This window comes from Pelophylax lessonae, assembly GCF_965119305.1.
Source record: "Pelophylax lessonae genome assembly, chromosome: 2".
In the NCBI taxonomy this organism is placed as follows: domain Eukaryota; kingdom Metazoa; phylum Chordata; class Amphibia; order Anura; family Ranidae; genus Pelophylax; species Pelophylax lessonae.
In genome coordinates, this window is record NC_138769.1 from 685492919 (window position 1) to 685515085 (window position 22167).

Here is a 22167-nt window from a genome sequence, read left to right on the forward strand (position 1 = left end):
CAGGATGAATACCCATTTTGTTGGAACCACTGACTCATCCAGAGGTACTGGCTCAACTACTCCCTAGGACAACAGATGGTTCAAGGCATTCTGCAAAGCTGACTGTCCTAAGAAAGATGAGATAATCTGTGACTCAGAGGCAGGCAAACTGTAACAGGCATTCCCCCCACTCTTAGGGGGCCCCTTCATTAGGAAGAAGTCTTTGGAGAACACTTGGTGAGTATTGTGGATTAAAAACCAAAAATAAGATTGAGTGTTGTGTGACCATTCAACAAAACAAACATTTTGCTTGAACTCTTGCCGCAGCTCCCTTTCACTTGGTTTCTGTCGTTATTACAGCTCAGGGTATTGCCCTACAGAGTAGGGACGGAAATGGGGTAAGTATGTCAGAGATAGATTACACAGCAACCCAGGTGCAGACCATCCTGTAGAGAAGTCTTTGTGGCAAAAGGACATTTTGAAATGCATTAGTGCCTTAAAAGGGTCTAGGAGGAAGTGGCAGTAAAGTGTGCGACCCGTAGTGTGATGCAACACCTTGTCATCCACCTACAACTAAGCTCTAAAGCCCCGTACACACGTACCGATCGTCGGCATACAAATGTTCGTCTTTTCTCCCCGGGATGTCGGTGTCTGTTGAAAAGTGCAAAGACAGCACAAGGACAGCACAAGAATTTTGTCTGCAGACTTCAGCTGACTGCAGAAGTGATGTCATGTAATGGTTAACTTTCCCTGTGTTTTTAATTTTCTGAGCATGCCCAGTCTTGCAAATCTGCGGTCTGTCGGCCGAATTCTGTACTGACAGGCGAACAATCGTCCGTTCTGGTGTCCGCAGACAAAAATTTTCATGTTTGCACGAAAGACTTTTGTCCGCGGATTGTGCGCAGACATCTGTCGGAGGCACCATACTAACACGCGTACAATCGGCAGATCTTTCGTCCGCCGACGTTTGTATGCCGACGATCGGTACGTGTGTACGGGCCTTTAGTGGTTGAATTTTAGCACCAAGTTTTAAGAGGTTACAGAGTAAACAAGAGTCCTGGTTGCCTGACAGTTATGGGGATGGGCAAATCATATCGGCCGGCTTTTAGCATATGCATTTGCCGGGCTAGTGCGTCTTACCTGCAGCAGGGTTTACTTTATTTTCAGCTGGTGATTCTCTGATCACTAAAAGCTATCTGAGCAGCTGATAAGCCACTGGATTGCTTCTAGAAGCAGCGGGAGATCACTTTTAGAAGCAGCACCCCCCTCTCTTTTTTTTTTTTTTTTTAATTATTTATCAATATTTTAATTATTACAAAATTCAATAAAAACCTTGAATAGTACACACTCCATGCTTCTGTATAATACGGAAAAAAAAACAAGTACAATTAATTTTCCAAAATTCCTTTTCTTCCCTCCCCCCCCCTTCATCTCTTAATTTTCTTTTTCTCCTTCATTCCTTTTAGTGTATTCTCTAGTTTTTTTTTAACTCATTCCAGCATTCCCATAAGGTTTCCCATTTCTTCCTGTCCTCCTCTCCCTCTATACACAAAAATTCCATATTTTTAGTAGAATTTTTTTAAACCATATTTCTATTTTTGGAGGATATTCTTTCTGCCAGTATAAGGGTATCAAACTTTTGGCGGCGTTCATGAGATGTGGAATCAGAGAGCTTTTGTATTTTTTAATCAAGCATTTTATCCCATGAAACAGACAAAACCACGGATCAAAAGGTATCTCTAAATTTGTAATCTTTTTTGTTAGTGTGGCTACCTCCTTCCAGTATTTCTTAATTTTCAGGCAGGTCCACCATAAATGTGCCATGGTGCCCTCTACTTCACACCCCCTCCAACACTTTTTAGAATTCCCCGTCTGAAATTTAGCTATTTTATCTGGGATATTATACCTAGAAATACATTTATAGTTCATTTCTACTGTATTGGTATCTGTTGCAGAACTATGCAGGGGCGTAACTACAGGGGTTGCAATCGCAACCGGGCAACATGCTCAAGGGGGCCCATGTGGCTCCCCTGTACACCTGAATAGGAGGGGCGGGGGGGGGGGGGGCAGCATGTAGAGAAATCACTGTCCTCCTTTTTCCTTCTGTAGCTGCAGGAGGAAAATGGAGGAGATTAGTTCCTCTGTACGCTGCCCTTTGTACACTTCTTCTATCCAGTATACTTGTGTTCTGCTGTCTCTGGTGTCTCTGGGCCCGTGTACTCCCCTGGTCCCCCCCCTTCAGAATTCTCCCTTCCCTCACCGTAATAAAGGGCCCCGCAACTAGAGTAAAGGGCGCCAGGGGTCCATTCATGGTTTCTTGCACCGGGGCCCTGAAGTTTCTAGTTACGCCTCTGGAACTATGGATTAATTTCATGCTTTTTTCTAAGTGAAAATCTATCCCTTGTGGCCCTAATTCTTTTTTCCATCTCCCACTGAAAGGTGCTGTTGTCTGTTCCATCCCCTTTGCTAATATTTTATATATATTTGATATTTTGTTCCCATGTCCCTCTGATACACATATTTGCTCAAAGGGTAGAAGCTCTTTTTCTGATCTTATTGGTTGTGGTAGTGTCATTACGAAGTGCTTTAGCTTGCTATATCGCCATTCATCTATTTTCCCAAATCTTTTTTTAAATCTACAATAGTGTGCATTTTGCCTTTCTCCACTATATCCTTTAACCGTGTGTCTTCCCTCCCCAACCAATTCCCTTGGATATTGTCCATTCCTGGTGGAAAAAAATAAAGTGTTTATTATAGCTATCAATGGTGAATTAAATTTCATTTTTTCTTTTTTACAAATAAAATCCAAAATTCTAAGTGCATGCCGTGTTATAATGTGTATTTTATTATTTCATTTTCTGTATTGTGGTGGTATCCCATAGGATTTTTCCTAATTGTGTGTTACTCATAGTGTTTTCCATATTAACCCAACTTTTTTCAGTTTTTATCTTTCCCCATTCCATCACCCGTGCTAATATTGAAGCATAATATTTTTTGAAATCCGATACTGCTAGACCCCCATTTGTCTTACTTCTAGTTAGTACTTCATATTGTATCCTAGGCTTTTTGTTTTTCCATATAAATCCTGTCATTAGGGTTTTTAGAGTCCTAAAATATATCTGAGGTATTGGTAATGGTAACATTTGATATTTGTACATCACTTTTGGTAGGATGGTCATCTTGATGATATTTATCCTTCCAATCCACGAAAGGACCCTAGGTGCTAGTTTATTAATTTCTGCTCTGATTTCATTTAAGAAAGGGATATAGTTTATCTTGTATAAATGTTCAGGGGATGGAGTCAATTTAATTCCTAGATAATTTAGAGCCGAAGCACCCCCCTCTCTTAACAACGAGACCCAGAAACCATCGAGGTTAGGAGGCCCCCAAAATGTCTCTCCTCACCCCTATGATCTAGAAGGCCTGGAGCCACGTCATGACATCACTTCCAGTTTAGGGCAGATGTAAACAAATTTGATACTTCTTGTGGAGAGCAATAAGAGTGATAAAAAAAAAAAAATAAAAAAAAAAGGGATAGCGTAAAATATATATTTTTCTATAAAATAAATGATTAAAAAAAAGCACCCCCGCACACACATATGTAAATAGTGTCTGCACAATGCGGGAGGCATTGCTGCAAGCGCTATAGTGAGAGTAATAATTCAAGCTCTAGACCTCCTCTAGAACTCTAACCTAATAACCTGTAAAAAAAATATGAAAGCGTTACCTAGGGAAATTTTTAAGTATGGTAGTTTGTCACTATTCCACGAGCGTGCGCAATTTTGAAGTGTGACATCAGTTTACGAAGCATAATCTTTTACATTTTACCAAAAAATTGGGTTATAGATTGTGGTTTATGCATTAAAATTCAATAAAGTGTATTTTTTCCAAAAAAATTGCGCTTGAAAAACTGCTAGGGTCTCTGCTAAAAAATATATATATATATATATATAAATATATGTTTAGGGGTTCTAAGTAATTTTCTAGCAAAATACTGATTTGAACAAAGTGTCAAGAGGGGAAAAAAGACACCCAGCGATTAATAAAAATGCGGGCCTAAATTGCAAAGGATATGCTAACATCTCTGGATCTGGAAAGCACTGAAGCGAAAAGTTGCTACTTAAAAAAGGTAGATTAAATATTAAATTAGGGGAGCTGAGAAAAGACATCCACCCTCCTGGTACACTGAGGAATAATGGCAGAAGGAGGGATTAACCCAATGTTGGATATATTTCCATCTAAAAAATGAACTGCATGTTTACACATGTTGCAGATCACATGTGGAGCCTTATGAAAACCTTATTTCCATGGGACCAGCTCCCTTCCCCATCTCACTACTTGGGCGGAGCGACGCACTGACGTCACTGATTCAGAGTCCCAAAAGGATGGGTTAATGTGTGTGCCAGCCTACGCGCACACAATTTTAGGCGTTCAACGTCTATATTGTAAGTGCAATTTATTATTTTTATCTGAACAATAAAAAGTTTACAAGTTACACTATGTGCCACTTTCTGTATTTTGGGTAAACATCCATGAAACTGAGCTGAGGAGTGTGATGAGTCGTGTTGGAAGACCCTTGTTGACCTTTTGTAATGAGAGGTCCATAAGATCCGGTAAGGGAGTTTTTCATTCATTGGTGGCAGTGTTCACATACAGGATCACGCTTCAAGGTGGGGGGTGGTGGTGACTTGCCTGGAATATATCACATTTGCCGGACTTGTATGTTAGAAACACTTTATTTGCTTTGCATTTTTATGTATGATTTAGCGCAACCTAAATAATGGGATTTTTGACTTACTGTAAAATCCATTTTCTCTTTAGTTCATGATGGACACAGCGCCTGATATGTATAACCATTGGGATGTCCCAAAGCAGTGTTAAACATGAGGGGTGGGAACAATGAAAAAAAACTTCCTAAGGCTAAACATTAGCCAACCAGGCAACAGGAGCTCAAACAACTGGAGCCCAACTGAAAAAAAAACAATATACCCCAAATAGGATCAGGTGCTCTTAAACAGTCGCCTGCAAAACCTTGCGGCCAAAGGAAGGATCCGCAGATGCCAACACATGCACTTTATAAAACTTTGTAAAAGTGTGCACCGATGACCAGGTGGCCACCTTGCAAACCTGCATCACTGATGTCTAATGACTGAAGGCCCAGGAGGCACCAAGCGCCCTAGTAGAGTGCGCCTTGACAGGGAAAGGAGGAACCTGACCCCTGATGGAAAAGACCTGAACCGTCTGTCTGATCCATTTGGAAATGGTCGCAGAGGAAGCGGACAACTCTTTTCGAGGTCCGTCCGTGAGCACAAATAAGAGTCTGACTTCCTGAAAGACTCTGTAGCTGCTAGGTACACCCTAGTTGCCCAGACCGCATCCAAGGCATGCAAGGAAATTTCCTTCAGATGTTTAGACCTGGGACACAGGGAAGGGAAAACAAGGTCTTCATTCAAATGAAAGTCAGAGAGAACCTTTGGAAGGAAAGACAGAAAGGGGCAAAGAACCACCTTTTCCCTGTGAATCACCAAGATAGGGTGAACGACAGGATAACGCCGCCAGTTGCAACACCCTGCGTGCAGAGGTGATATCCACCAAAAAGGGCACCTTCTGGGACAGTGTAAGCTGGGGAATCTCCTGAACATTTTCAAAGGGAGACTTCTATGGAGCTGAACGCACCAAATTGAGATCCCAAGGCGGCAACGGAGGCCGCACTGGAGGGATTAAATGTCAGACACCCTGTCCACACTGGAGGGACCAAATGTCCACACCGGATGGACCAAATGTCGGACACCCTGAAGAAAGGTACGCACCAGAGAGTGTGTGGCCAAAGGTCGTTGGAAAAAGACCACCAAAGCAGACATCTGGCCCTTGGTGGTACTCAGGACCAACTTCTGTTCAACCCCCTGTTGAAGGAAGGTTAAGATCCGAGCTTGCGAGGAGGAGCAAGGTTGAACCCCAAGAGACTCACACCACGCAGTGTACGTCTTCCACGTACGATGGTAGATCTTCCTAGAAGTAGATTTCCTACCTTTTAACAGTGTAGGAATCAACCAATCAGATAAACCTATATCCTTCAGCACCTGGCGTTCAACAGCCAAGCCGTCAAAGCCAGCGACTGTAAAGCAGGTTTGAGTAAAAAAAAACCCTTAAAAAAACATTCCGAAGTTGAAACCGCGACAATCACCCCTTAAAGGAACAGGACTTGTACCGCCCCAAACAGGCTCTGTAAGCAGTCTGGGCACAGGCACAAGTTGGAGTGAAAAAACCTTGTCGGGGGAACAACAGTGAAACTCGATCTTGTAGCCAGACTGAATGACTTTGTGGACCCACTTGTCTCGAACCAGGGAAGTCCACAGGTCCGGAAACAAGTGAAGACGTCCCCACCCCCAATATGGGTGAGGGCGCACCTTCATGCTGAAGGAGCCTTATCCACGGGTCTGGAGAAGCATGATCTTGGCTTGCCAGACCACGTTCATTTGGATCCTCCTGAAGAGGCCGTGAAAGGCTTCGAGCCCTTGTCAGTCGACCCTGAGGAAAGAAAAAACTTCTTATGGAGCTGAGAAGGAAGTCCAAAGCCTACGACGAGATTCCTTGCTCTTATTAGCCTGTGGAAGGGAATGCTCTCCCCCCCGTGAGACTTTTAAGGATATCATCCAGGGTATTCCCAAACAGTCGATCTCCTTGGAAAGGAGAATCAGTCAAGGCCTTTTTTGAAGTCTGATCTGCAGACCAGCACTTGAGCCAAAAGAGACGCCGAAGGACCACTGCCAAAACAAAGAGGCGAGCCATCAGGGGAGCCGCATCCAAGGAGGCATCACAGATAAACTGAAGCCCCTGGATAGGCTGGTCCGCCAGCTCCGCAAAGGCAGGTGGGAGCTGTTCCCCCTCCAGGTCATGGCGTAAGAGCTTAGCCCACTCGGTCAGCATTTGCGACACTAGGGAAATTATGACTAATGGCCTCACTGCCGAACCAGCCAGAATGTACATATTGCGGGCCACAGCCTCTGCCTTCCGGTCAGCCGGATCCTTAAAGGCAGGGGACTCTTCAACTGGGATCATGGTTGCCTTGTTCAATCTGGAAACCAGAGGGTCCACCACCGGGGCACAGTCCACTTCTTAAGAAGGGACTTCTCATAGGGGTAACATCTAGCAAAGCGCTAAGGAACCCCATGGGGATGCTTCGTTCATCCCCACTCTTCTGCGACAATTCTGTCAAAATCAGCAGGGAAAGGAAACACCTTTACCGCTCTGGATGGCTTGTGTGTGCCAAAGGGTACCTGCGCCTCAGTTGCAGCTTCACCTGTGTCCTCCATCTTTAGGGTCCTCATCAGAGATGGAGAGCACCCCACCAGACTCACCACCCGCAGAAAAAAGCGCCTGCAGCCACCAGGATAATGCATTACACATGCAGCGATCAGAAAGTAAAATCATCCAGGAGTCAGCACCAGGGGATGAGGAGGGGCTCCTATCCCCATAATCCCCGCTCAAAGGGCTCCACTGTCATAGCCGCCACTATTCATCATGGCAAACCACAAGAAAATGGCAGCCGGATTACACATACATGGCCGAAGTGCATAGGAATACACAGGCTACAACAAAACGGCGGCCCTGCACAGCAACACGAGGCATACAGGCACACAGGAGGGAGACCAGGCCTCAGGGACAGATCCAGGTAGGATGGGGGGGCCCTGGCAGGTGTCCCCACCAGGTACAAATCCCCCCACACAGTTGATCGTCCAGTCACCAGCGGCGCACCCCCGGCCCCCATCGCTAGTAAGCGCCCTGCCCCCACCCCAGGAAAAAAGTGGCCAGACCACCCAAACAGCCCCAACATATGCGGAAGGGGGGTGGGCAGGTGAGGGACTCGACAAGGGGGGGTGCCTGTGGGAAGGAGGGAAACCCGGGGGTTTAAATATCCCAAGGAGGGGCCCACATCCACCCCAAAACCCTCCAGGGGGAGAGGGGGGGGGCAACTACTTACCATACCAGGAACCAGACGGGCACTGCTCCAGACAGAACCCTTCTCCATCTAAATGGGGGGCTGTCGGCCAGGAGGAACCCCGCAACTCGGGCCGAGACCTGGTCGTATATGCGACCTCGCGAGGCATTTAACTTGCAGTCCAGCCCCCGTCCAGTGGGGCTATGTCGCAGCCGACCTAGCGAGAAGCTGAGGTCTGCGTGCGCTCGCTGGCCAGGGTGGGGTGACCACTGGATCTAGATTATCCAGCCCATCACCCAGTCGGGCAGTTGATTGTAGATCTCACAGGAAAAATCCAGGAGAAAAAATTTCTATCTAAAAAGAAAAAAATTTGCCAGGACCAAAGATCCCAGCAAGGAACTAGGTCCTTACCCCTGACTAGGCAGAAAAAAAAAAAAAAAAAAAAACCTGAGTGGTTTTAACAGAGAGAGAGGGGGAGTATACCCCCTGGGACTGCCCATGGGGGTAGCCAGAATTATTTTCTGCCTAGTGCCCTACACCTGCAGGGGGCAGTATAACTCAATGTTTATGAATACCAGGAACTGTGTCCGTCAATGAACGAAAGAGAAAAGTATTTTTGCATTTGAACGGTGACGATATTACACAGATTAGTTGCAGCTTGCACTTTTTGTTTACCTCTGTTTATCACATTTAGTGGGTTTTTTTCTTGTTTGATCCATCTCACTACTGGTCTGAGTTAGAAAATCCATATGGGCTAATCTTCATACCCACAAAAAGTGAAAAGGGGTGGGCCTGAGCAAACAGACGTTGGTCCAAATTTGCAAAAAAGAGTTCCCCATGTGTCTGGGCTCCTAGGTCACTCTACATACTATAACTATCAACATCTGTTTGGTGTGGGGGGGGGGGGGGGGGGGGGGGAAGAGGGGGGGTGCACATACAAAAAATAACAAAAAAACAGGCAGGTGATGAAAACACCCCCCACCATCAGCTAAAGAGCAGCAGCTGACAGAACACACAACTTTACAAGACAGCAAAAGTTCAAAAACCTCTAGATTTGTTAATCTTCATGTAAAAATAAGATCCACGTGCTAAAATCATTACACAAACACGCAAAGTAGTAAAATATAGAAAAAAATATACACGTTTATTTGAAATAAACAATGCAGAAAACCGGTTTGTTGTTTTCTAGAAATAAGAGTTCATGCAACCCCACTGGTGTCCATGTTTGGGAAGGTTCTAACAAGGTATCAGGGCTGCCATTAGCAATTCCATCTTATAGACAAAATTCCGGCCTTCCATTTTGTTCCATTGAACTTCTTTAAAAGGTCCACGTAGGTGCTGCCACTTGTTATCCTGTAACACATCACTCTTCGAGAGCTCCTTACACTGACAGCGGGGAAACTGAACCATCACCTTGCAGCCACTCTCAGGCCCATTTCTCACTGTGTGGAGAGTACACAAAGCAGTCAGAGATGACATATCCACGTGTGTTTAAAAAGTACATTTCAACTAAAATAATGTAATCAGCCATTTTGCTTATTTAGGCATTGTTCTTGCATAAAAAAACCCTATAAATCTGCAGGATTAAAATACGGTCACTCCCTTGCTGTAGTCTACCACTTGCTGCTCTACACAATCCCTCTGAAATTTCCTGACACTTTTCTCTGTTCCTTGTTATATGGAATCTTATTGTGAAGATGCCCCAACAGTTATCTGCTTTACAGAATCTACTGTGGAAATGTCCTGACACTTTCCAACCCTCACTGCTCTACAGAATCCTCTGGGGTCTGTCCTTCCACACACAATTCAACAAAAGTCTGGAGCCACTTAGCCCTTCCAAAGTATAAAATCAACTTTACTGTTCAGTACAAACAGGATAAGGGGGTAAAGTGTCGTGATTGTGCTTAACAATCAAACAGGATTTTTTACTTACCTGAAATAACCTTTTGAGTACATCACAAGACACAGGTATAGATTATTTCTTGAACCACGAGTTATGTTCCACCCTCTAAGTGAATGGACACTGGCAAATTGCAAAGATGAAATCCAGCCCTGCGTAGCCCATCCTATGGCTAAATAACCTCAGTTTTGTAGGCAAGCAACATAGGAGTGCACATAAACATACAGGGAAAGGTCCTGTAATATGATACAATAAAAGGGTTCTACAGGTAAGCCAAAACCCCTGCTTTATTTTTAATCACAGGGGAAAAAAATAGTTTAATTCTAAGATCAGGGCATTCAAAAGTAATCCCATGGCTCAAGAAAAAAGCCCCAAACAAGGCAAGAAAAGGCCCATTTACATGACTGCCTGGAGGACCTTTGGATCAAAATCGGTGCCTGCCAAAGCCTGAACATCCACCTCAAGACTTGTCAAATATGTGAAAAAAACAGGTGGCAGGCTATAGACCTAGAAAATTGAGGTCTGATGCTAAAAAGCCAAAGAAGAGCCAACACTTCTAGTAGAGTATGCTTTCACAGGAAAAGGAGGAACCTTCCCCTTCAGGTTGTAAGCCTCAATGCTGAGTTTCTGAATGCACCTAGCAATGGTGGAACGGGAACCAGCCTGCCCTTAGCAAAAACCATCAGGTAGCACAAACAGGCAAAGAGAGTGACTAATAAAAGCTTTAGCCATGAGGTAGACTTGCACAGCCCTAGCCACATCCAAGGTGTAGAATGCAATCTCCTTAAGATGCCTAGGAGCAGGACAAAAGGATGTCAAAACCATGTCTTGGTTATAGTTGAAGGCCTAGACCACCTTGGGTAAGGAAGAGGCTCTAGACTTCAAAAACTATTTTGGCCTTTAGAAGTAAAGGAAAGGTTTCTCACAGGATAAAGCCATCAACTCGAAAACCCTTCTAATCATGGTAATGGCCACAAGACAGGTAACCTCATGAGAAAGCAAGAAAGATTCAAATGGCAGTCTATTGAAGGTCAGACAAAACTAGACTGAGGTCACACAAAGTCAACTGAGAATGTATAGCTGGCACACATTTTGGATCATAGCTCACACCAAAAAATGGGCAAGCAACTTCTAAAAAGAGTACAGCCAAAACCAAAAATCTTGTTTTGGCATGCCCAGACCTCAGAGCATCCTCTCTGTATAAGGCTCTATCATAAAGGACCAGGCTTGTTTTGAAGCTTTCCAAGACGCTGAACTGGTTACCTTTGGCAGCAACAATTTAAAATGTTTGCAGGCCATCTCGGAGAATTCTCAATTTAGTCTTCCAGGCCTGGCAGAGATCTTAGCATCTTCATGTGAGGGCATCCAAATCTATCCAAAGCAGATGACACTGCCTCCCCTGACTGTTCTTTTTAAGCTTCTTCCTCTGAACAGTGAAGGGGCAGTAGAAGAAAGTCACAGAATTCCTGCAGAGGTGGTGTCCTGGAGTGTTTGTGTCCTCCTTGCCTCATATCCTTCTGTATAAGTGCCAACTGTTAAAAAATAGTGGATATGGCAGAGGAAGCTTCCTCCTTAGACATTAGGAGGTAGGTGCTACTGATAGAATATGGAAGATCCCTGAAACAGACTTGGACACCAAGCCATGTTGGAGACCCACACTGGCTGAGCTTGTGGAAGGAGGCCCATCCCCGATGCCAGGAATACTCAACGCTCCTCAAACCCATGAAGCTCATCCCCCATTTGTAATGTCGATAACTGCAAGCTGTCCAATGGGTACACCATCTGTTTAGGACTAATACTGGAAGCAGCGGTGAGGGAGAGGCCTCACGATTTTCCACCACCTGACAAACTTAGGTCCCAAGGCACGCATTAGCTGCCTGTGCTGGTATGTGGAGGGAGCTCTCCTAAGTATGTCCAATGGGGCCAGAATCTTAAAATAGAAAGAATGATCCTGGGAAGGCATTGCATGAGCAATGCAGCCTGGAGGCAGACCACACACACAGAGAGTATGGGACCGCTCATGAAGGGACAGAGATCCCACAGGCAAAAAGGCACCGATGTCAATTTGAGGGTGGAACCCAACCGCTCAGCTCCTCCCCAGTAGAAGAGGGGGACCACCCACACTTGCCACTCCCCTATGCCTGTTCAGTGCACAGCACATAGGGACCCAACATGAGGGCAAGCTACAATGCAGGGTTACCCACATGGGTCAGAAGAAACAGGGCTCAAGCGCAATGAACCACAATCCAGGTAAACATCTTCCAGCAAGAGAGATCCATCGCCTACAGACAAAAGCAATATGCAGAGGCATGCTGGGTGTGGGAGAGTTTATGCAGGGCTGGGTGCCAAATCACCAGGAGGTGGAGCATAACCCAACGATTAAAGAAATAACCAATTCCTGTGTCCTGTGATGTAGGATGAGTTTGGTTTTACCCTTAGGATGTGGCCTGTGGTTCAAGAACTTTGCTCTACAAAATCCTACTTTGAAGATGCTCTGACACATTCCTTTCCTCTACAGAATTCTATTGTGAAGATGCCCCAGCACTTTTCACCCACTGCTCTACAGAATCCTTCTGTGAATATGCCCTGACGCCACATTATTCTTCTACATAATCCTACTGTGAAGGACTACTCTACAAAATGCTGCTGTACACTTCCGGACCATTTCCTTCCCTCACTGCTCTATGCAATCCTTCCCTAGAGTTCCTGACACTTTCTTCCCTTTGCTTATCCCTTTGTACCTCCATATATTATGTTTGTCAGACAGACTAAAGAGAAGGAAATCAATAGAAGAACTTCACAGTGGTAGTGGTAATGTGTTCGATATGACTAGAGATCCTTTATCCACAACTAGAACAGTACTTGATTTTTAAATACTTACCACTGCTACTATACTGTAGTTCTAGCCACAATTTAAAATAGAAAAAGATAGCACAATTTGTTACAAGGCGGCAGTAAATCAATGACAGCAACTCTCCTGGTTCCTACACCCTGACCCGTAATAGGGAAGTCAAGCGACCGGCCCATCGTGGGATTAGAGGGGCAATGCTGTTGTGCAAAGCAGTTTCAAATTGTAAAATCTGCACCTAAACAATAAGGGTAAAAAAGCATGAAGGCTAAGCACCTTTTTGCACTGAAGTTAAAAAAAGCTGAGCACTGCGCTAATACAAATCATTATGGGATGCCACTCAGCCATTCTACTTTAGCACTGTCGAAATGCTTATTTAGTAGACTCAGCATTAGATAAATGTGTATCTGTATCCTGATAATGCACAAGCACTCTGGATTTCCCTGGAGATTAGGCAGTCTGATCAGTTCCTGAATCTCCTTTATTTGTACAGAACAGGATTCAGTCAGATAATACTGAACTGCACAGCATTCTAATACCGGCCCCCGTCCACATAAACTGCTCAGCTACAAGGAATTCTTTTCTGTACAAAAACAACGGAAAGCAGCCAAGTACTCTAGTTTAACCATTTGACCATCGGAAAGGCTTTACCTCCTTCATGACCAGGGAATTTTTTGCACTATTATTTTAACTGGCAATTGCTTCGTAATGCAACACTATACGTAAAATTATATTATTTTTTTTTTTCAGACAAATAGAACTTTCTTTTGGTGGTATTTCACTGTTTTTTTTAATTTTTATTATTATTATTATATAAACGGAAAAAAAAAAAACCTGATATATTCTGTTATCGGTTATAAAACATATCCAATAAAATCTAATTTCTAGATAAATGTAGGCCAAAATGTATTCTGCTACATGTCTTTGGAAAAAAAAAAAAAAAACTGTGTTTTTTTCTGGACACTAGTATAGTTCTGATTGTGATCAAGATACTGATCCATACAGACACTATTACTAGTAATGGCGGAGATCAGCTACTTATAGTGTGACTGTGATAGTGTGGCAGGCAATCTGGCACTAACACTGGCTGGGATGGACACTGACATCGCTAGTGACACCAATAGTGATAATACTGTACTATTATTATACAGGATTTATATAGCGCCAACAGTTTATGCAGCGCTTTACAACTTGGGGGTAGACAGTACAAATACAATACACCTTAATATAGGAGGAATCAGAAGGCTCTGGTCATTAGAGCTTACAATCTAAGAATATATAATATTACTGTACACTGACACTGTACTAATGGGACTAGCTGGATGACCAGAGTGATCAGGAGAGCAATCAAGGCGTTAACAGTGTGCCTAAAAAGTGTATGCAAGTGTATGTGTGCTGCTTTTACTTACAAATAATCTGGCTGGAGTCTGTCCTTGCTTTCTGTTCTCAACAGTAACTGGAAGCAGAGAAAAATCCAGCCAGATCTGTGTGTGGTGTTTACCAACACAAAGATTTCTGTGCTGTGATTGGCCACAGCTGATCAGCAGGTATACAGCCAAAATGACTGGCTGTAACCTGCTGGCAAACTTGTGGTGTGTCAATTTACAGCACAGGTCAGCAGGGGGCCAGGAAGTACACTGCCATGTACAGGTACGTCGCAGTGCCTGTGGTTGCCGCCCACCAGCAGTAAAATGTATTGCTGGGGGTCGGCAAGTGGTTAAAATTCTGCAGCAGCATGGCCAGTTTGATGTATGAACTATATAGAACATATTTTGCTTCATATAGCTTTTTTGTTCATGACTCCTCCAAAATTAGTCCAGTTTGGCTAAAGGTAGGTAGGTGGTTAGGTCTGAACTTTTTTTTCTACTGGATAGAGCTTGGCAATGATTTTCGGAGGTGTGAACATTTTTTCCCAGATTGAGCCAATCATGAAATCGCCCATTCTATTTATTCATGAACAGGGAAGTCTTTTTGTACCCAAAAGGGCCCTGGCAAGACAGCGGAGATTCAATTGCAACAATGCAGAGGCTAAACATTACCAAAACAGCCCTAAAATTCATATTTCTGTTTTAGGTGGACATATATTCCGTGACTAACATCCTATATCTTTTGTGACTTTACATTTAAAATCTATGCACCTAATATTCCAGCTACATATACTAAAAAAAAAAATGGGTTACAACCCACTATATTTTTCCTATACCCTAATTTCACATCTCTGCGTTTTTGCGGCCCACGTTTGTGCAGGCACGTCAGCCTACTCACTTGAATAAGCTACCGTGCCTGCATTGTTCATAGAAAAAAGCTGCATGCACCTTTTTTAAAACGAGGCCTGCAGGCAAATCGAATGGTTCCCGCAAACGCGCTGGGTTTTTACATGTGTGGGGGTGCCCGCTGCAACTCCTGCACCCGCAGTCACACACATAGATGTGAACCTAGCCTGAAGCAAAGCTTGGTGTAGTTAAACATAAAAACAGTTAGTGAATATTGATATACCTGAAACAGAGTAGTCGCCATTAGGTGAGGCCACTGTTATAGATGAGGCATTCCCAATGCTCTCTACTGGCCCCAGACCTACGTGGTTACTAAAGCTTAGCACATGCCATCCCATTACTTTGGCCAGCTGCTGGACAGCAAGGACCTGGTGCTGAGACATCTGAAACAACAGAAGCATACCATGTTAGACCTGTTACCTGTTCTCTCAAAACATTCTCTACCTGCAGCATTGAAGACCTGTCCTACAGCATTAAAGTACATCTTTTTTACCTGAAGCAATATGAAGTAGAATTTTTTTTAAACCTAAAATACAGGGACAAAATAAAATCCTTACCCCAGCAGTGGGTCCCTCAATCCAAGTGTTAACTTATCTCTTTGCCTAGATGGTGATGGATAAGATGATATACTCCCCTTATTCCTCGTTCTTTGGGCAGTCGGTGCTCTCCTCAGTTGTCCGATGCCCCAGAATCTGGGTGGGTCCTTTGTGTCCTCCTGTACAACACAGGACTAATGGTCTTGCATTGTGCAGGGCGACGACCGATAGCTGTGACTGGTTTGGAAGTGAAATGAAGAGGCTTTGGAGGACTGGTCGCACAAAGAGGAAAAAAAACCTGCGGGAGCCCGGAGTAAGGCAAGTATATGACCCTATTCATCATCTCTTAGACAAAATGAGAAGTTAACCCTTGCAGTGGAGAGGGGGACCTACTGCAAAAGTAACACTTTTTGTATCTCTGGAGTTCAGCTTTAAAAACAGCAGCAGAAACTGGTACCATGGTTTTTCTGCTTGACTTATGTCAAGTTAAACAATAATTCATGCTCTGCATTCATACCATGAACCAAAAATGTAGGTGCACCTATATTTAATTGCCAACTTAAAACCCCTTTATTTTCCAGGCATCACAATGTGCTGCACCAATGTTGGAGTTTCACTGCTGCATCAATCCCCTTGCCCTCTTCCAACATCTTCAGAAATCTCCTACAGAGTTTTTGACGATTTCGGTCAGGTATTTGAAACGATTTCTGTTATTTTAACTTAAAAGCTTCTTAAGCAAGGGCAGGTTATCAGGTTAACATTCAAGTATATATTCCCTTGAACCATTAGGCAAGACCAAATGTGTTCTTCCAGCTGGAATGGACTTTTCAATCCTATAAAATGTATTCTGGAGCTCTAATACACAATAAATAGTTTGAGTCAATATTTACTAAATAAAAAACAAAAAAAAGGATCCAACTCTAGCTAGTCCTCCCACCCCTTTATCCCTTTATGTATACCAAGTTGTCCTCTACAGTCCGGTCACATGACACCAGTGGTCCTCTTATCCAGTAGTGGGTGGCCCTAAATGCTGCAGAGAACAGGGGGGTGGGGGTACATAATTTATCCCCGATCACTACAGAATTCTCTTGGGAGTCAAAGGTGGTCTTTAATGCCGTGAGTGCATGGCAAGTGGGTTGAATGGCACTTTGGAAAAGTCTGTGTGCAAGAGCACAGAGAGGAGTCAAATATTATAGTGGGAGAGGTTTTGTTTATTTAGGCAATGATTGGGCTTTTTTTTTTTTATAAAAGCTGAAGTTGTGCTTTAACCATGACTATCCCAAGTCATTCATTCATTTGGAATATCAACAAGTAGCACCTGTGAGAGGAGGAAGTCTTGCAGCTCTTGTTCCTGATGAGACAGCGTGATGACCCTTCCATCTCTGTGTACAACTCTGATCTGATCCACCCCAATATTGAGCTGCAACTGAATGGACCTGAAGGAAAAATCATATTGAAAAAGAATTTAGCCATCATGAAATTAAACCAAATAAACCATTTTATAATCATCGTCCATGACATAATATAGATGAATGGAACAGCTTGTGGTCATTTTTTACTTCTTGCATACACAATGCATATACATAGAACTTTAGATATACTTGGTAAGATTAAAAAGGGAACAGGTAATTTGTTTTGCACTTTGCATAGGATATCAGCAAGACGGAGTGCATGATCTTCAGTCAATTGACACGTGTTTGACTTACCCGTAAAATCCTTTTCTTGGAGTACATCACAGGACGGGGGGCGGAGCCAAGCACGGCATGTGAGAAGACACGCTTCTCTGAGCTCCCGTGACTGATCCACACACCGATCCTCTCCCCAGAGCCCACTGCACTGAAATACCCACCGCACACATCACTATACTGTAAGGATGACAAGATCCAAGGAGGATGATGGAGTGGCCCCAGACTCCCAACATGGTGCCGCCGCCTTGCCACCGCGGACACCACGTGGGGCGGACAAGCACAAGGAGATGGAAGCTGGCGCTTCTAAATACAAGGGAGCCAAGACAGCAGGTAGAGATGGCCCCAGAGACATGCTTTACTATGCTCAAAAGCTGCCTTTGTCCTGTGTCCACTCTGATAGCCTGGAAGATGAGGCTGCTCAGTACATCACAGAACAGTGGATTGGCTCATTCTAAGACTAATGGATTATACTGTACCTTTGAGTAATTGCACACTAGCAAAGCACAGCTGAAAACCAATCCCTGTACAACCCTTCTCAAGTGACTCCGTGACGAAATGCATAGGGGTGGGGCGACGTAACGGCGCTACACAGCGGTAACTGTATACTGAGAGCAGATTAACAATGGGAGTTTGCACTGTCATAATACTGTGAATATATGCTTTGGGCCATGGAGCACCTGTGAAATAGGGAGTGTGGTTTTATAAAGCTGCAGAATGGAATGTGGAGATTGGAGAGTGAATTTTAAAGATCAAGTGTGTTTATGGGCAGGAGGAAGGTGTAATTTAAAGGAGACGGTGACATCATGGACAATATCAGGAGTGGTGACACCAAGTGGCCTGATCTGAGGGACAAAAAGCATATGTTGACCCTACATACGGTAGTAATGTTATTAAAACCAGGTGAGAGCACAACTAGTGGAGGCGACTCATTGCATACAGCATGATTGGTGGAGAATATTGAAAGAAGAGGTTTAATGCTAAAAAGGGAAACTAGCAGAAAAATCTGAAGGTATTCTGGGAAAGGTAAGGGTTTTCAGCTTTGCCTGTGTCTGATTACCTGGAGGTGCAACAAAACCCACTGATCCAAGAAATAGCCAATCCTGTACCCGGTGATGTATGATTAAAAAAAAAAAGCACAACCACTGGGAAAGATTTACTAAAACTGAAGTGTGTAAAATCTGGTGCAGCTGTGCATAGAAACCAATCCGCTTCCAGGTTTTATTGACAAAGCTTAACTAAACAAGCTGAAGTTAGAAGCGGATTGGCTACCATGCACAGCGGCACCAGATTTTGGACTCTCCAGTTTTAGTAAATCAACCCCCAGCTGTGGCCAAAAGTTTTGAGAATGACACAAATATTTTTCACAAAGTCTGCTGCTTCAGTGTTTTTAGATCTTTTTGTCAGATGTTACTAGTGCATGCCAGAGCACAAACCAAGCCATGAAGTCCAAGAAATTATCTGTCTACCTCCGAGACAGTATTGTATTGAGTTACAGATCTGGGGAAGGGTACAGAGAAATGTCTGCAGCATTAAAAGGTCACGATGAGGACAGTGGCCTCCATCATCCGTAAATGGAAGAAGTTTGGAACCACCAGGACTATTCCTTGAGCAGACCGCCCAGCCAAACCGAGTGATCAGGGAGGTGACCAAGAACCTGATAGTCACTCTGACAGAGCTCCAGCATTTCTCTGTGGAGAGGGGAGAACCTTTAAGAAAAACCATCATCTCTGCATCACTCCACCAATCAGGCCTATATGGACAGGAGCCACTCCTCAGTAAAAGATACATGACAGACCACCTGGAATTTGCCAAAAGGCACAAGGAGGACTCTCAGACCATGAGAAACAAAATTCTCTGGTCTGAGGAAACAAAGATTGAACTTTTTGTCCTGAATGGCAAGCGTCATGTGTGGATGAAACAAAGCACCGCTCATCACCCGGCCAAAACCATCCGTACAGTGAAGCATGGTGGCAGCGTCATGCTGTGGGGATGTTTTTCAGCCGCAGGAACTGGAAGACTAGTCAGGATCGAGGAAAAGATGAATGCAGCAATGTACAGAGACATCCTTGTTGAAAACCTGCTCCAGAGCACTCTGGACCTCAGACTGGGGCAAAGGTTAATCTTCCAAAAGGGCAACAACCATAAGCACACCAAGATAACAAAGGAGTGGCTACGGGACAACTGTGAATGTCCTCGAGTGGCCCAGCCAGAGCACAGACTTGAATGCGATTGAACATCTCTGGAGAGATCTGATAACGGCTGTGCACTGACGCTTCCCATCCAACCTGATGGAGCTTGAGAGGTCCCGCAAAGAATGAGAGAAACTGCCCAAAAATAGGTGTGCCGAGCTTGTAGCATCATACTCAAAAAGACTTGAGGCTGTAATTGGTGCCAAATGTGCTTCCATAAAGTGTTAGGCAAAGGCTGTGAATACTTATGTACAGTGCCTTGCGAAAGTATTCGGCCCCCTTGAACTTTGCGACCTTTTGCCAAATTTCAGGCTTCAAACAAAGATATAAAAATAATTTTTTGTGAAGAACCAACAACAAGAGGGACACAATCATGACGTGGAACGAAATTTATTGGATATTTCAAACTTTGTTAAATAAAAAACTGAAAAATTGGGAGTGCAAAATTATTCAGCCCCTTTACTTTCAGTGCAGCAAACTCTCTCCAGAAGTTCAGTGAGGATCTCTGAATGATCCAATGTTGACCTAAATGACTAATGATGATAAATAGAATCCACCTGTGTGTAATCAAGTCTCCGTATAAATGCACCTGCACTGTGATAGTCTCAGAGGTCCGTTTAAAGCGCAGAGAGCATCACGAAGAACAAGGAACACACCAGGCAGGTCCGATATACTGTTGTGTTGAAGTTTAAAGCCGGATTTGGATACAAAAAGATTTCCCAAGCTTTAAACATCCCAAGGAGCACTGTGCAAGCGATAATATTGAAATGGAAGGAGTATCAGACCACTGCAAATCTACGCAGACCTGGCCATCCCTCTAAACTTTCAGCTCATACAAGGAGAAGACTGATCAGAGATGCAGCCAAGAGGCCCATGATCACTCTGGATAAACTGCAGAGATCTACAGCTGAGGTGGGAGACTGTCCATAGGACAACAATCAGTCGTATACTGCACAAATCTAGCCTTTATGGAAGAGTGGCAAGAAGAAATCCATTTCTTAAAGATATCCATAAAAAGTGTTGTTTAACGTTTGCCATAAGCCACCTGGGAGACACACCAAACATGTGGAAGAAGGTGCTCTGGTCAGAGGAAACCAAAATCGAACATTTTGGCAACAATGCAAAACATTATGTTTGGTGTAAAAGCAGCACAGCTCATCACCCTGAACACACCATCCCCACTGTCAAACATGGTGGTGGCAGCATCATGGTTTGGGCCTGCTTTTCTTCAGCAGGGACAGGGAAGATGGTTAAAATTGATGGGAAGATGGATGGAGCCAAATACAGGACCATTCTGGAAGAAAACCTGATGGAGTCTGCAAAAGACCTGAGACTGGGACGGAGATTTGTCTTCCAACAAGACAATGATCCAAAACATAAAGCAAAATCTACAATGGAATGGTTCACAAATAAACATATCCAGGTGTTTGACTTGGCCATTCTAAGTCCAGACCTGAATCCAATCGAGAATCTGTGGAAAGAACTGAAAACTGCTGTTCACAAACGCTCTCCATCCAACCTCACTGAGCTCGAGTTGTTTTGCAAGGAGGAATGGGCAAAAATGTCAGTCTCTTGATGTGCAAAACTGATAGAGACATACCCCAAGCGACTTACAGCTGTATTCGCAGCAAAAGTTGGCGCTACAAAGTATTAACTTAAGGGGGCTGATAATAATTTTGCACGCCCAATTTTTCAGTTTTTTTATTTGTTAAAAAAGTTTGAAACATCCAATAAATTTCGTTCCACTTCATGATTGTGTCCCACTTCTTGTTGATTCTTCACAAAAAATTAGTTTTATATCTTTATGTTTGAAGCCTGAAATGTGGCAAAAGGTTGCAAAGTTCAAGGGGGCCAAAAACTTTCACAAGGCACTGCATATGGGATTTTTTTTTTGATTTTTTGTTTAATACATTTGCAAAGATTTAAAAAAAACTTCTTTCACGTGGTCATTATGGGGAATGGCTTTTAGAATCTTGAGGAAAATAATACATTTTATCCATTTTGGAATAATGTTTTAACTTAACAAAAATGTGGAAAAAGTGGAGCGCTGTGAATACTTTCCGGATGCACTGTATATGGTCTCTGAAAGCTTTACTGTTGGCATTACACAGGACTGAGGGTAGCCCTCACCTTTTCATCTTCAGGCAAGGTTTTTTCTGGATGTCCCAATCAAAAAGGGGATTTGGCAGAGGAAATTACGTTACGGCAGTCCTCCGCAGTCCAATCCCTGTACCTTTTGCAACATATGAGTCTGTTCCTGTTTTTCCTGGAGAGAAGTGGCTTCTTTGCTGCCCTTCTTGACACTAGGCCATCCTCCAAAAGTCTTCTCCTCACTGTGCATGCAGATGTACTCACACCTGTCTGCTGACATTCCTGAGCAAGCTCTGCACTGGCGGTGCTCCGATCCCGCAGCTGAACCAACTGTAGGAGACGGTCCTGGCGCTTGCTGGACTTTCATGGGCGCACTGAAGCCTTCTTCACAAATGCCATGGAAATGCTTTTTATGGGATTAAGTTCCTTTTTGTGGCAAAGAGGGACTTTGCAATTCATTGCAATTCATCTGATCACTCTTCATAACATTCTGGAGTATATGCAAATTGCAATCATAACCCCTGAGGCAGCAGACTTTGTGAAAATGAATATTTGTGTCATTCCCAAAACTTTTGGCCACGGCTGTAGTGCTGCACAGAAGAGGGTTTTCAGGGTACTGAGGAAACATTGCTGCCCCCGTGTGCACCCTCTGCATAATTACAAGTTAAACACACAACCTCATTGAACAAGTTCATCATGGTACTACTATTAAGGATCCTGTCAT

At 43.8% G+C, this 22167-nt stretch overlaps 1 protein-coding gene across 1 annotated transcript in view; it reads right to left on the bottom strand.

The window, feature by feature from the left end:
- Positions 1–9072: 9072 nt before the first annotated feature.
- The window catches only part of MED17 (mediator complex subunit 17), an 85444-nt gene continuing 72349 nt past the window's right edge, over positions 9073–22167 (bottom strand). Inside the window, exons 10-12 of the mRNA XM_082245862.1 lie at positions 16794–16911; positions 15163–15322; positions 9073–9360 (exon numbers count right to left, since the gene is read on the bottom strand). Of these exons, the coding sequence (XP_082101988.1) occupies positions 9155–9360; positions 15163–15322; positions 16794–16911 (484 nt within the window). The 3' untranslated portion in view covers positions 9073–9154. The remainder of the gene's footprint in view (positions 9361–15162; positions 15323–16793; positions 16912–22167) is intronic.